The sequence below is a fragment of the Centruroides vittatus genome, unplaced genomic scaffold (genome assembly GCF_030686945.1).
Source record: "Centruroides vittatus isolate TY-2023 unplaced genomic scaffold, ASM3068694v2 contig_620, whole genome shotgun sequence".
NCBI lineage: Eukaryota > Metazoa > Arthropoda > Arachnida > Scorpiones > Buthidae > Centruroides > Centruroides vittatus.
This window is the reverse complement of record NW_027122381.1, coordinates 1,631,605-1,646,913: the sequence shown is the minus strand read 5'-3', so window position 1 is coordinate 1,646,913 and position 15,309 is coordinate 1,631,605. Positions and strand designations below refer to the sequence as shown.

The following is a 15,309-nucleotide window of genomic DNA, read 5'->3' as shown; positions in this document are numbered from 1 at the left end:
AAATGGCGGCTCGTCTCTGATTCAAGGGAACCTACCCTATTGTAATAAATTACCATAATTATTGCCAACCAAATAATTAGAATAGAGGTAATTTATTAGAATAGGTTAGTTTAGGTTAGAACGTGCGTCCCCACTGTTTCAGAGACGAGCCGCCATGTTCGCTACCATAGGTAACATTAATCTTTATTACTTACATCAAACAACTCACGAATTTACTAACCTTTTCTTTCCTTTCGTAAACTTCAAAAGACGTAAAAACAAACAACTGTAACGATTACGAAAACGTCGTCTGGAGGAGCAGCAGTGTTGCCGGACGAGAAGCCGAAAAAAATCGTAATAACTAATGAGCTGCCCCCGGTGGCATAACCGTAAACTACAAATAAAGGATAAAAATTTTTGCCGATTTATTATTATAAAATTTATAACAAAATCAATTATTTTTTTATTTTCTTGGCTTATGATGTACGTAACACGAGAAAGTATTGGAATCGTGTCAAATTTAAACTTACGGGTTTTTCTGCAAATCTCTTCACGTTTTGAGACCTCTTAAATCCAAAAAGTCAAAAAAAAAAAAAAAAAAAAAAAAACGTAAAATTTCAATAGCTGTGTGTTTGTGTTGGCATCTATTTCATTTAATATTTCGGCCTGGGGTAAAAATTTAAAAACGAAATTTGACACGGGAGCTTGCGTATAAGGGCTGTTTCACACTATGACCGACTGGGCCGACCGGTCCGACTGCTAGTCGTATTGCCATGGCAACAGCAGTCGGTCGACAAACTGGTCGTTCCAGTCGGACAGATTTAAAAAGTTAAATATTTGTAGTCGCGTCGGAGCAGTCGGTGAGCTACAGCCAATGAGAGCTTCGAAGCTATAACCAATCAGAGTTTAGATTTATCCGAAGTTAGAAAATGGCGGAAGGTAAAGTTTCTCGGAAGCTTTAATAAACGAAGTTAGAAAATATCCATGGCTTTATGATATTCGGCGAGCCGATTATAAAGGCGACATTGAAAAAAATAATTGGTTAGAGTAAAGCGAAAGGTATCCAGCTAAAAAAATAGTCTTAAACTTCATATTAACGAATAGACGTAGACATATCTAAATGTAATTTGATACGCTGAATCGATTGGTATTAAAAAAATATTACTTACGATCAACCGTTTAAAAGTTACGAACAATTTTTTATTTCCGTCTATTTGCTTCGTTTAAGAACAACTTTATTAAGAAATACGCAGGCACTCATCGATATTAACAAAACGAATTACTTTAATTCACCATAATACATTTCATTTACAAGAGAAAGCGACATTAAAAATGCTAAAATGGTGTCGTTAGCCCGCGAACACACGACAACCTTATAAAGACGGCCATGTTTTCTGTTTAAATTGAAAAACTTACCACGAACTTACTACGATTCTAACTTACCAGGTTCTGATCTGTAAGACGCGTTCCGATTGGTCCTTACGAGTCGGCCATCGACATAATCGTACTCAGTGTGAATTCTTTTACTACTAGTCGGTCCGATTATAGGATCGGTCGGGTCGGACCGGTCGGACCAGTCGGTGACAGTGTGAAACAGCCCTAAGGGGTATCGATGCTAGTAAATTTTGGTAGTCAAAGCTTACGGATGGGGAGATAGAGGGAATCCTATATCATATCTCGAGCGGGGTCGGACTTAATGACGAATTTACTCGTTATTAGGATTTACAACTTTTTATAAAACTCACCACTACCCTCAAAATTAACCTTTTTGCTATTTTATATTAATTAATAATATAAAAAATTTTTAAATAAAATATCGTAACAGATGGTACTATATTTAATTTTAAATTTGTTTACCAGGAAAGTTATCAAACTCGTTGTTGAGTATTTATATAATACTATTTCTAATTTTTTTTTTATTCTTGGCAATTATATTGGCTGCGTTCGGCAGATTCAATAGTTGTAACTGAGCAAACCGGTAGCTGTTACGTAGCAACCTGGATCTGCTGAACGATAAGTGACGTATGCGTTGGAACAAAAAGCCTCATTGGTCAGTTTCAGATAGCGATACGAAAGACGCCACCAAATGTGACGTCAAAACACCAAACGTGGTTCCGAAAGAACGCTACTGTAGAAGGCGTTCGACATAAAAATGCTCAACAGCTCCGGAACTGTTGAGTCTGCTGAACGCAACCATTGATCCCTTTACTATTTCTTTACCACTTTTTAAATTTGACATTTTTTAAATTTTTTTAAAGAAGGCGCTCGTTCTTTGTCTCTTTCTTGATTGCGCCAATACGCGTGTAAATTTACGTAATGTCATAGCTAAACAAATTAACTTTTTGTCAAATACAAATTTGTATGAAATTCTCTGATCAAAAACGTTTCAATTGAAAGAAACTTTGTAAAAATGAAAAATAAAATTCTATTAAAAACGCAATGTAAAATGCACACATTAAGCGCAAATATTTTATTCAGAATCAGGCTGAAATGAACATTGCTTCTTCTTCTTTCACAGTTTTATATGGAGATTATAGCCTTTGCGGCTCTTTCTCCGACCGACGTTGCCGGTTGCTAAGCGAAACGACCAGAGAAGATGACAGTGGGTTTGGCCAGCGAGGCGCTGATGTGGATTGCGCGCAGGATGCCCTGGGCTTTTCCCCGAAGACGCTGCAGTAATTGTGCAGGGACCAGGCCTCTGTTTTGTTTGTGTTCGAGAAGACTACGCCAATGGCGGTCCGAGTACTGGATTTGGATGCATCCGCGCCTAGGCAGAGCCAGCCCGGCCATTTAGCTGCGACAGTCTCCCGGAAACGGACGCTCGTGACGACTGGTGGGTCGATGGACGAAGTGGGGTAGTCGTCTAGACTGATGTGTGGGTGGACGCTGGCAGTGCTTGGTGGCACGCAACGCTGGCGATAGATGAGTGACATGAGTTGGCCTTCCCGACAGTAACGGGAAAAGACCCGGTACACGTAAGGTTCCTGGTGACGGCGCCAACGATAAAAGTCTAGACTTGAGGCGTTTTGGTAGAGGTCGTATAGTGGGCTAAAGCTGCCGCTCGATATTTGAGCCGCCGCATGGGAGAGTGTTCTGAGACGTAGCCTCGGCCGTAACGGCACATAACCAGTCTCTGTGTAGAGTGATAAGAGAGGGGTCGTCCTGGGCACGCCCAGCGCCGTGCGGAGTGCGGCGTTGAGGGGTTTCTCAATGCGATTGATGGAGGTGGATGGAGCGCCATCCAGGAGCGGTGCTCCAAATTCGGCCATTGGGCTGAGAACCGCAAAGAAAAGCCTGAGGAGCTCCGCTGTACGAGCACCGTTACGGCGGGATGCGAAGTATTTGAGGAAAGATCCTGCTCTGGTCAGTTTTGTGCGTGTGAAAGTCTCGTGAGCCGTCCACGTGAATGTATGAGAAAAATGCATGCCCAGGACTCGTATGGTGGTGCGTTGCGGGATTCTTCCCGAAGACAGTGTCAGCGCTATTGGCGGGCGGTTATGTTTGGGTGACAGGTCCATGACAGCGCTTTTCGTTGCGGAGAAAGAGAGGCTCCATCTGGCCGCCCAGTGGGTCAAATGGTCAAGCGAACTTTGCGTGCGGATGTTGACCTGAGTGGAGCTGGTACTCGTTACGAGAAGAAAGAGGTCGTCCGCGTAATGAACATTGCTGATTGTCAGCAGTTTATTTGAAATGTCCTCCGGAGACCGAACAGCTTTTAAGCATGTTGTTTAGTGTTGCCAGACGTCACGATTTAGCATGACATCTGGCAAACTTAACAAAAGCTAACGAAAATAAAAAGATTTGGCAATGTTGCCAGACATACGAGAACGTGAAATGTTTTTATACAAATTATTTTTTAAAATTGGACAAGGATCGTCACAAAACGATAAAAAACTTGACTCGCGATAGAAAAGAAATAAAAGTAAATAAATGTCATATTCGCGAAAACGAAAATGTTTGGTTAAATATATAAAGCCGATTTGGATGTCCCGGTGCATTACGGTCATTTAAAGAAGCATTTAAAATATAAAGAGATTAATTAATATATTTATATATATATCGATGGTTTAGAGCAGAGTGGCGAACCAATGGCACTAGTGCTCAAAGTGGCACGCAAGCAGAAATCATCTAGCAGGTAACATATCATACTATCATACGATTTCGATTTATCATATGTCTTTTTCAATCATTCTTTTGCTTTATCACTTAATCATACTTTCTTCGATCTGGTTTTTTTACATTTATTCTATCTAAAACATGTTCGTTTCATTTGTTTAAATATCCTTGTGCGAAGTCTAAAACTTAAGCACGCATAAACATCTTTAAAGCTAAACAAATAATACAAATTTAATAAAAATAATACGAATAATATGTTTAAACTCTTCTATCAACAAAAAATATCAATGCCAGCTTGACATCAGTACGATTGTAATTGCCAGCTTGACGACAGTTGTAATTATTTATTGTGACGTAGTCACAATGCCGGGCTGCAATTTTTAATCGTATTTTTAATTTATTTAATTTAAAATATATGCTCTTCACGTCAAATTAGTAACGGCTTTCCCCGTACATCATACTTTTCCGTTAGTAATGGAGTCGTGCCGGTCATCTATCTAATACAGTGTTTCCCAACGTGGGGCCCACGCCCCACAGAAGGGCAATTTGATTGTTAAGGGGGCAATTTGAAAATGGACTCATGTAGAGTTTAAGTTAACTGTATAGCTGCCTGTATGCCATAGTTATTGTAAATATTGATTTAAGTTAGTTTTAATTTTATTTGTTCTTTGTTTCCCTTTCCTTCTAGAACTTCCCGTTATAACCCTTTTCCCTTGGAGTGGGATCAACAATTCTGGGAACCACTGAAAACAAATAGATGAACAAAGCCCTGAGGCCAGTGAAAGAGGAGAAAGGACATTCTTTGCCCAGACCTCAAGGTGGGCAGACGTGAGTTGTGGTGTTCCAGGTCACGTTTGGTGATGACTAGAAAGTGCAAAAGACTGATGAAAGGATTGGGTTTTATTGTGGTTACAATAAAACAGTGTGGCAATTAAGTGCAAGAAAAACTTCAACGAACACGACAACGAGATACCTTTCAAAAGAGTTCAACGTATATGTTGGGGGGCATAAGAACTTTAGAAAGGCTTAGGTGGGGCAGAGCACAAAAAAAGTTGGGAAACACTGATCTAATACCTTTCGAGGAAATATTTTTGAAATAAAAAATAACGTGACTTCCGGTTTGCATTGGAAGTTCTTACATAGTTAGTCGGGGCTTCTTGCACCTAAGGTTCCCATATTTAGTCTCGGAGCTTTCGTCTATCTAACTCCGTTCTCGGGATTAAGGAAAGAAAGTGGAAATTTATAGGTCTACAATTTGAAAATCGAAACCAATTAAGCTCATGTGAATTAGAAAATGTGGCTCTAGTAACTTAAACAGTAAAAAGTTGTAGAGTAATGAATAAATTTATTGCTAGTGTAAGGTTTATCGATAGCATCAAATTTAAAAACTTAGGCCGCGACTCCACTAGCCGTAAAAGGGCCGTAAAACCCCTCACCGTAAAAGCTTTTAATCACGTGACCATGATATTTTACGCCTGAGCAAGTCGTAAAACCAACGTAAAAGCGAGTTGAGCAGTGTTCAACTCGCTTTTACGTTGGTTTTACGACCTGCTCAGGCGTAAAATATCATGGTCACGTGATTAAAAGCTTTTACGGTGAGGGGTTTTACGGCCCTTTTACGGCTAGTGGAGTCGCGGCCTTACTTTTTTGTGGAAGAATTATAATGGGATGAATAAGCTTTCTTTTTCTGAATTGTTTGGTTAAATACTTGAAATAATCAAAATAGACTGCGACGTTGCATTTCTGAGCATTTTTTTTTCAAAATGTAATTTATATTCATAAGAATCCGCAGTAAACTGTTTGCTGACAAAGTACAGATCCTTGCAGGTTTTAATTTTTCTCTTCTAATAACTACCCGTCTTCCTTTCTAATAAATGGGAGTCTAATTATATGTAATAATGGCATAATTTAACTCAAACTTCTTAGACGCCAAGTTTTTATTTGTTTATTTGTAGCGCGTGAAATCATAACTGTAATTGTAAAATAATTTTTTTATACTTTATAACTTAAACATCTCGAGTCGTCTATACAATGTGTAAATGATTACATATTGCGAATTATTCATTAAATTATTTGCCTATGGAAACAAATTCCTTAACGTTCTTTCCTCGGGTGTATTCTTACAGGTAAGAAACTAAGAATAAATAATAACTTTTAGTGCAATTCAAAATTTCAAAATTTATTCCCATATAAAAAGTACAATAGACTCGTGTAATTATTAAAAATCAAAGGGGAAATTAGCCAATATTTCAGTAGAAAACATTCATCTGTATAAATTCGTCTGTCAGCTGAAAAACTCTTACTAAAACTGGAAAGGACTGCAGAAAGTTTCTTTAAATTCAGTAGTACAGTACTTTACAACTCCTTTTGTTAAAATGATATTGCTGTATTGAGCAGTCTCACTATAAAAATAAATAAATAAATATATATATAAATTCAAACATAATAAACATTATTAAATTATTGTCTATATAGCACGGTTGTCGAAAATCGTTTGCATAAATTTCCTTGTTCCGTTGATTTGATGAGTACGGCAACGCAACACGTGAGAGATGTGCCAAAGGGAGATGCCTCGCCGGAGAACTTTCTATGGCCTCCTTTTAGATGTTACATAAGTAAAGAAAATCTGTAAAACTCCACGTTGGTCAGACACGATCCCGCGATCAACTCCCAATGTTTAGTGGATTTAGCCACTTGGTTACTGCGGGCCTTCCTTTGTTCATCCGATCACGGCAGATAGGGGATGCGAATTCTTTAATATTTTTTAATAGTTTGTGATAATGCGATTAAGAATGGAGTGTATCGGATTATAGGATCATCTGGTTTAAGGCTATGAAATCTCGATACCGATGACCATCATTTAACAAAATCTATTGCTCGTAAAGCTGTAAAAACTGATATTGTGATTTTTCTAAGAACTTGCTTCATAATGAGATTACGAGAGAAATTTGCTAATTTGTTTCAAGTTTCGATAGGCAATGGTTTCCGAGTGACATTGTCCGACAACGAAGGGATTTCCAATGAATTGACTTTCGTAGAGTACGAAGGAAAAATCGAAAAAGAAAACAAAGATCAAGTGACGAATCAAAACACTGAAGTCTTTCTGAAGTGTTTGGAATCACCGCTTCATTAGTCCTATCATAAAATGCATCTTCAGTTTCGTGTTATATATGAAAATTAAGGTAATTTTTGTGACTTTCGTTGAGACACAATGTGGATTTGAAACCGAAGAAACTGCTCAAAATATAAAAGTAATTTAATACATTCGTCTAAATTAATTTGGGTGTATTCGAGTATAGATCCAGCAGTGTTTATGATAATTTTACAATTGGGGAAAATGGAAGAATTTTGTGTACATTTTCATTTTTTTCCTTTTCTCCCCAAGAGAGCTTTTTTCCATATCATCGTAGGTTCGACCAAGCTTACAATGGGGCGTATGGAGGACGGGGCCCGACATATCCGGGAGAGACCGTTTACGAAAAATTCTGGGGTGCTTATCCGAACTCGATCCCGGCTCCTCCAAAGCTGTAGGCCGCGCCCTTGTCAACACAGTGTATCCATTGTATTAACACAGTATATCACAAGAAAAATTAGGTCCTGCCGAACCTATTGAAATAGTCAATAGTCGATATTAACGCTATTGACTATTTCAATAGCTTCGGCAAGATCTATTTCTTCTTGGTAAGATTAATAACAATACCAATCTTAACCAAGAAAAAATATTAATCTTAATTGACGACGGCCTTGTACTGTACAATTAGCCCACATGTTGCATGGCCTTATCTCATCGATACTACAGTTTATAAATTATAAAGAAATTTTACCATTACAATTATATATATATACAGTATTTCAATTTCGGGGCCCCACACCCGAGCCCCTAGGCGTATGCTTCACCGCCAAATAGGCAATCCGGCACCATCCGCGGGGCAAAATCGAAATTTACAATAAACGAAGACGTTCCGAGATGAGAATCAACGAAGATCAATTACAGAACTTACCCGGTATGGACAATGGCAAAAGCTTTTGAAGCTTTATTGTAGAAATCGATTCTATTGATGTATTCGACTCCTTCTTGCTAAGCAAATCGAAAGAGAAAATGAAAATGTCATCGACTATTGCCAATTACGTAATGAAGTATATTATAAGAGAAAGCGCATACCATTATCAAATCCGTTAAATCGCCTCTAATGACCTCGGGACACAACTGTTCTATTATTTCGTAATAATTTCTCCAAATTAGATCGGTTTTCAAAAATACATTTTCGTCTTGGCTTTCCAATTTCATAAGACAAATCTGGAATATTAAAAATGAAAAAAATATATTTTAGTAATTAATTTTTTCTTTACGTTAAATCCTTAAACCAAGTTTTGGCACAGGTTGAGATTGAAATTTAAACAATACCACATCTATTATATACACTGTAGTTTTCAATAATAATGCAATAACATTTATGGTAATTTTGTTCTCTTTATGTAAGTCATTTTCTATAGTACGTGTTTTTTCATTTTTGATTCTCTCTGCCTTGTGGACACTAAGAGAGCCTTTTTATCCCTACACATTGTGGGTAAGACTAGGCCCAAAATGGGATCGGCCGGTTTAGATAGATTCAGAAGGTTTATGAATGGGTTCTCGGGCTTAGTTCCATACCATCCGACGACACATTGCGGGTCTGACAGAGCCCATGATAAGCGCGGTCTTAGTGTCCACAGTGAGAAAGAATTAATATGCGCTCGAAAATTGGAAAAGTAGTATTCGATCATCAAACATTAAATCTTTGAAAAAAACAGTGATGTAGTACTTTTAAACTTGTGTCTATTTAAACCGTATAAAATACAGAAATTGGGATTTTATAGATTCAAATGTTGCATTCAACCTCGCATTGATTTTCGACTAAACGTATCATTCGAATTATGCATCGTACTGTGTATCAGATATTGTACTCGTATCAGCATGTCTGATAAATTGAGCAGCTTACGGATACTCATTTAACATCAGTAGAGTAAAATCTAGTCCAAAAATCAGTTAACCACGATAAAGCCTAATTGCCTATCTTATTCAAATACTTGACTACTTACAAACTTTACAAAAATTGATCAAAATGAAACCATTCTTATTCGGTATACGTGTACAAATTATTGGGCTTTATCAATGATTCTGTAAGATTCATTCAATTCACTATTGCACGATTAACTGAATTTTGCGCATACTGTGTTTATAAAAATAATATACGGAATACACAGCTTAAATGTTTTTTACGGATAATAAAAACAAATATACGAAAACATCTCACTAATGTAGAAATTATCTATAATGAAAAACTTTTAACAAATCCGTTATGACAAGTTATAATTTTCAGCAAATCACGTTTAAGATAACCATATTTTCCATCAATCAGCGTTTAAGATAAGTTTTAAAAATGGCCATATTTAAGAGAACTATTACGATTCGCCTGCACGACTTTTTACATTAGCGCACACAAAATTTACGAGAAAACTTTTAAAAAATCTTACACGTATTATACTTTAATTCCAAGAAATTTCTAGTATATTTTTTTGTTAATTCTTTCAAAAAGAAATTGTTACTTTTATTTATTCATTTGTTATAAGAAATGGAATTTATTAAAATTCAAATTTCACTCGTCGATATTCATGGATAGGAAACTACGTGGAACACGAAACAAATGATGGAAATTACAGAGAAAAATATATTACTAGATTTACGAATAATCAATCTAAAATTTATGATTTTCTACATCGATATTTGATGTAGTTTCCTATACAAACGTCAAGCTGCAATCAAATTCCACATGCAATTTTCTACCACAAAAAAACTAATGTTTAGTTAATGAAGATTGAAGAATGTAGCTGTATTTATCCAGTTGTGTGTGATAAAATAATGCTTAGTTAATACGCTTTTATATAGCTCGTTCTGTACAAATTACACATATAAATAAAATTATAAATAAAAATTACTAACTACTTACCGGTTCCTTCACGTATGTATCTAATGGCATTAATTTCAATATAGCTCGAAGCAACTCGGGAATTTCTTGTCCTTGTCATTAAAAATTTATTTACAAATTAATAAAAATAAACTGTGATTAGTTTCTATTTCGTCCAGCAGATGGCATTGTCAAATCGATTTCTAGTCTAGACTTAGAGAATAGCGCATTCCGATAACTGATCCTCCATATTTATTCCAGTTGTTAGTATTTTATTCATTGTTTATTATAGATTACTTTAATTTATATTAATAAAATGCCTAGTTGTCGTATTAAATGGGACCAAATATTATTTTAGAATGTCTATTTGCTTTCCTACTTGGGAACACAATACGGCAAAAAAGGACTAAATATGGCGGCACCGTACCCGAAAGCGTTGTTCTATATATCTAGCAGTTTCAGTAACTTGACAATCCAATTTTTTGAACAAAAATTACTTCTACTTTAATTTAAGCTTTATTTAATGAATTTTGAAGCACAATACGCACAATTAACATAAATTCACGTGCATTTAATGCTTACCATCAAGACGTATCTCTTTAGGACCATTTCTACACAGACTTGAGGTAGGAAAGTGGACATCCGCAAGAACTGAAAACGTATAAAATTAACGTTTACGAGCTTTGAACAAATTTTCTAACTTTATCAAAAGTATAAAAGATAAAATCCTATTGTAGAATTAAGGAAAACGAAGATAATAAGTAGTAAATAAAGTAAATACCCACACACACACAATTCTAGTCTTTAATCATTAGATTTCCTATCGATAACATGATGTTGCAGGATTTCCTTCTCTCCTTATCATCCTGCTCATCTTAAACATTACCTATTTTTGTAGATAGATGAGTTATTTATAGTATATGTAGGTTAAACTGCGCAATACTGTAGGCTTTTCGAGAAATTATTCTATATAACAACAAACCTTAATATTTTGGGGGTGGAGATCATTTGGGATACTTATCAGCGCTAATTAATAAGGCTACGATCGAAGACAGGTCAATAGAGCTTTGTATATTCATACGCTGTACATAACTTATATAAAATTAAATTTTGGGGTTCCTGGCATCAAAGGCCCCTCAAAATTTAGTCTTTCATATAAATAAACACACAATTTAAAAGTCTCAATTAATTAGATTCGGATAGGAAATCGGCAGGGCACATTTAACGTATTTTATATGGAAAAAAGGTTAATTTTGGAGCTCGTTGTACAGATAAGACCCTAAAATTTAGTCTTTTATTTCAAAACACATGATAAAGTTTCGATTAGATTAAAAAAATCATATATTTTAATCGCTTTTGAAGAAGAAGTAGCCTCCTCCCCCTTTTTTATCTCTCGGGCCTTACGTACTACTAAGTTGTTCTGTATAATTAATTGGTTATTAAATACTCTGATATACATAATTACTGTATATAATCTAAGTCTATGGCCTTAATATTTGAGACCTACAACATACAACAGCCTGACTTTTTATAAAATTACGTACATTTACTATATGATTATACGGCATATAGATATAAAAAACGAGTAAATTTTTACATATCTAACAATACATTATACGTAACAATACAAGTCTCTTGATCAATTAATTTCCGTATAAGTGGAATAAATTCTTTTATTTTTTAAAAAAAAGTAAATTTAAATGATTTTAATTGGATTAATAATTACGTAATCAATATACAGGGTGGCCTAAAAGTCGGTTAACCGAAGTAATTGACTTTTTACATTTCAATTAACTGACTTCCAGTTTATATTAGAGAAATTAATTTTACGTTCGATATTAATTTTTTAATTAAGTAAAAAAAGCAAACTTTACTTTTTAATTATTCAAATACATAAAAGTATTTTTTGAATCTTTGAACAATTTATTGTTATTAAGAAGATAATGAAATCAAATGAGAGCACGCGATAGGATAATCGTGTTCAAGTAATTACATATTTCTACAGAAAGAAAGATGAAAAATACGGAAAATCGTGGAATTTTTTATAATTTTCAACGAATTTCTTCTTTCTCTAAATCAACATCGATTCTGACTAAATTAATCAATGAATTTATTTATTTTTTTTAAATATTTAAAGAAAAAAGTGAGAAACCTCACACAATATCCCTTCCCGTATTAAGAATTTTAAACCAAATTAGGACGGAAATGAATATAGCTGTGACCCTTTAAATTCTGCGAATCGATAATTACTTCATTAGTAAGGTATACAACACCTAGATGACGTCACCGAATAGATTTTTTTCGAATTTTCTTTTTTTTTCTCTTCGCAATATTCAGGATATTGGATTCGTGTGCTATTAAGGAGAGAAAGGAAATGAAGTTTTGTCAGCATCACACAAATGTAATACGGGGATGCGACTCTTCATATCTTTCAACACCCTCGCAATCTGTTCGCTTACTAAAGTTCTAACTAGATACAAAATCCTTCCAGTTTGTTGTTTCAGTTGTTCTATATTATGAATAAAATAATACAATTTTCTGTATATTACACTTTTAACAACGTAAGCATTGTTGTAACTTACAAACTTATTCATCTATTACGCCTACTGTTAGTAGTGTGTTAAGTACAGTACAGTAGTATGTGTTAAGTAAACGACACAACAATGCAGTTGAATAATTACTGTAGTGTTAATTACAGTAGTATGGTTAACGCGATTTTTCTATATTACACAATAGTAAAATTTTATTACGTAAAACTACACTACAGTAATTGTTTTGTCGTGTGTTTAACCGTCTTCCTATTGTTGCATAGACACAAAAAAATGGCAATTCTTTTTACAAATTAAGATGAATTTTACTGCTATTCCCATACAATACTTTGCTAATGTATAGGCTAAGTGAAAGCGTTGGTGCAATTAAAGCAAAAAGTGACAGCTATGCGTGGAATGTTTTAAGGAGCCTGTAACAAGTTTCGGAGTGGGGGCGGATGCGGAGTCAAGTAATTTTTCTCATGGTTCTTTACCTTGTCTAGTTATCTTACGGAAGCGACTCAGCCCGAAGGGACATCTCGAGCGTATTTACAACTGTCCCGCTGCTTGTGATTTATGTGTCCCTCTTTTATCTACAGAGCCCTTATTCACCTATCTGTCTGTCCGTTCCAAAAACCATTCTATACCACCCGACCTGTCTATTTACCGCATTTGAAATTTCTTTACATGTTTACCGACGATGCTTTTGTTAGCGATAACTTTCGTGTCTCACTTCGAGCTGTCAAGCAATTTCTTGTAGCTTTAATCGACAGACCTTCGAGCACCTTCCCGCTTACTACGTTATTATATACATACATAAAAAGATATTTTTAAAATTGGCCCTTTAAAAAACTACCTTTTAAGGCACTTAAGGTATTTTTCGTTACAAAAAACATTTAAGAGAGATTTTCTTCTGCATTTTTAATCAATTTTAAGCATTTTAATACGGTATTTTAACACGTTTTAATGTATTTATTGTTTTAAAATTATTTTTTAAGAAAGAAAAAATAAATTTTAAAAAAAACTTATTCAAAAATGGCAAAAAAATTAGCCTAAATATTTAAAATGACAAAAATTCTGCGGAAGAAAATTAAGAAAATCGAGATTTAATTTAAAAATTAAATAATAATTAATAAAAATTAATTTTATTGGATATTTAATTTAATATTTTAAACATTTTAAAAATAATTTTTAAATATAATTAAAATGTTATAAAATTTTAAGTAATTTGTTTAAAATGATTTCAATTTACTTTAAGAAACGTTAAAAAAAATTTAAATATTTAACGGTTCGCAACATTCTTTTATGAATTTCCCCATTGTACACTAATTTACGACACTAATTTGCACAGGTATTTTGACTGCGGAGTCATAATTTTTTTTATTGCTTTAATGAATGAACAAAGCTAAAAATATTTGAATTAGTCACGTGACAAGGTCCACTTCAACTTTCTTTTATTTGAAACGAGTAATGACTCTTAATAAAGGTATTCCTCGACACTATATCGATGGATACTTAAAATTTTGTTTCTTCTTCTAGAAAAAAAAAATGTCGAATGGAAAACGATGTTGTTACATGCAAATAAACGTCATTAAATTTAAATACGGACGACTAACACGTGACAGAACGTCACACGATGGTTACGTCAACGTGAGTCACCGAATGCCATAGGTCAATCGCATCGCACGTGACATCACGTATGGAATGTTGTCGTGCGACGTGTTTCCGGTATGAAAATTGTAAATTTTTTCCCGTTTCATTCAGTTTGTTTTAAAGAGAATATCCTGGTTATAATTACTTGTAAATTATTTTTCTCGTTTCTTGTTTTATTTACTCGCAAAATTACAGTTCGTACAGGATTTCTAAGAACGTTTTAATTCTAGAAAATAATAAACAATAATGCACATTTTCGCATTCTATAATTTAAAAAAATTTGTATATATTTTTCATTAATTTAATTCCTAGAAATGGTGTAATCTTTGCGCTTTTGTTAACGTTTAAAAAAGTTTCAGAAACGACTAAATTCCGTGCAGATTTTAAGAGCAAACACATGCAAAAACATTGCATTTGGCTTGCCGTCTGTGATGAAATACCTCTTAAAAATACAACAATAATAAATCCGCAATAAAATATATACAACTATAAAATAACATTATAAATATAAAGAAATCAATTAAATTTTTAAAATAAAATTAAAATTTATTGGAGAAAAATGGCTTTAATTTTGACGTTTAAGTGGGTCGTCACCGGAGAGAAACGATAATTTAACCGAAGTGAAAATTAACTAGACGAGAACAATTCACAAATAATGTTTTAAACCAATCGAAGCGGACTTAATAAACCCATCACAACCCAACCCACCTACTACACTAAATCGTAAACTACGGTTGCCCCTACTCCTAATGACTTAAACATTGTCCCTATGGCAATAACCCAAAGTAACCCTCCCCCCGTCGTGTGTGTTTTCGTTTGTGTGCGAAAGCGGCTTAACCAAAGAATCCAATGAGATAATAGTAAGCGGCCGGGTAAAGTATCAATAGGAGTTTATAGGAGAAGGAGAATGTGGAAAAGTAGTGTGCCGGGTACTGTTAACAGATACAAGACCGTGAAAATGTGTAATGACTGATGAATACCGTTAACTTCAATCAATCGGTCTCAGTGGGCAGTCCTCGTAGCCGCTGGAATGTCAGTCACGCCTTAGCGGGAGGCGGTGAAAAGAAAAGTCACTGCTGACCTCAAGC

The 15,309-nt window shown here is 34.7% G+C and overlaps 2 protein-coding genes across 3 annotated transcripts in view; both read right to left on the bottom strand.

Moving 5' to 3' along the window:
* Window positions 1–324, bottom strand: part of Slu7 (Pre-mRNA-splicing factor Slu7) — a 45,637-nt gene extending 45,313 nt beyond the window's left edge. For both annotated transcript variants that reach the window (XM_067275415.1, XM_067275414.1), the window contains exon 1: window positions 221–324. The gene's annotated coding sequence lies outside the window, so the exon portion shown is untranslated. The remainder of the gene's footprint in view (window positions 1–220) is intronic.
* Window positions 325–6,247: 5,923 nt separating this feature from the next.
* The window catches only part of LOC136979437 (fucose mutarotase-like), a 37,891-nt gene continuing 28,829 nt past the window's right edge, over window positions 6,248–15,309 (bottom strand). Inside the window, exons 2-6 of the mRNA XM_067275429.1 lie at window positions 10,623–10,691; window positions 10,083–10,153; window positions 8,258–8,392; window positions 8,097–8,173; window positions 6,248–6,497 (exon numbers count right to left, since the gene is read on the bottom strand). Of these exons, the coding sequence (XP_067131530.1) occupies window positions 6,398–6,497; window positions 8,097–8,173; window positions 8,258–8,392; window positions 10,083–10,153; window positions 10,623–10,691 (452 nt within the window). The 3' untranslated portion in view covers window positions 6,248–6,397. The remainder of the gene's footprint in view (window positions 6,498–8,096; window positions 8,174–8,257; window positions 8,393–10,082; window positions 10,154–10,622; window positions 10,692–15,309) is intronic.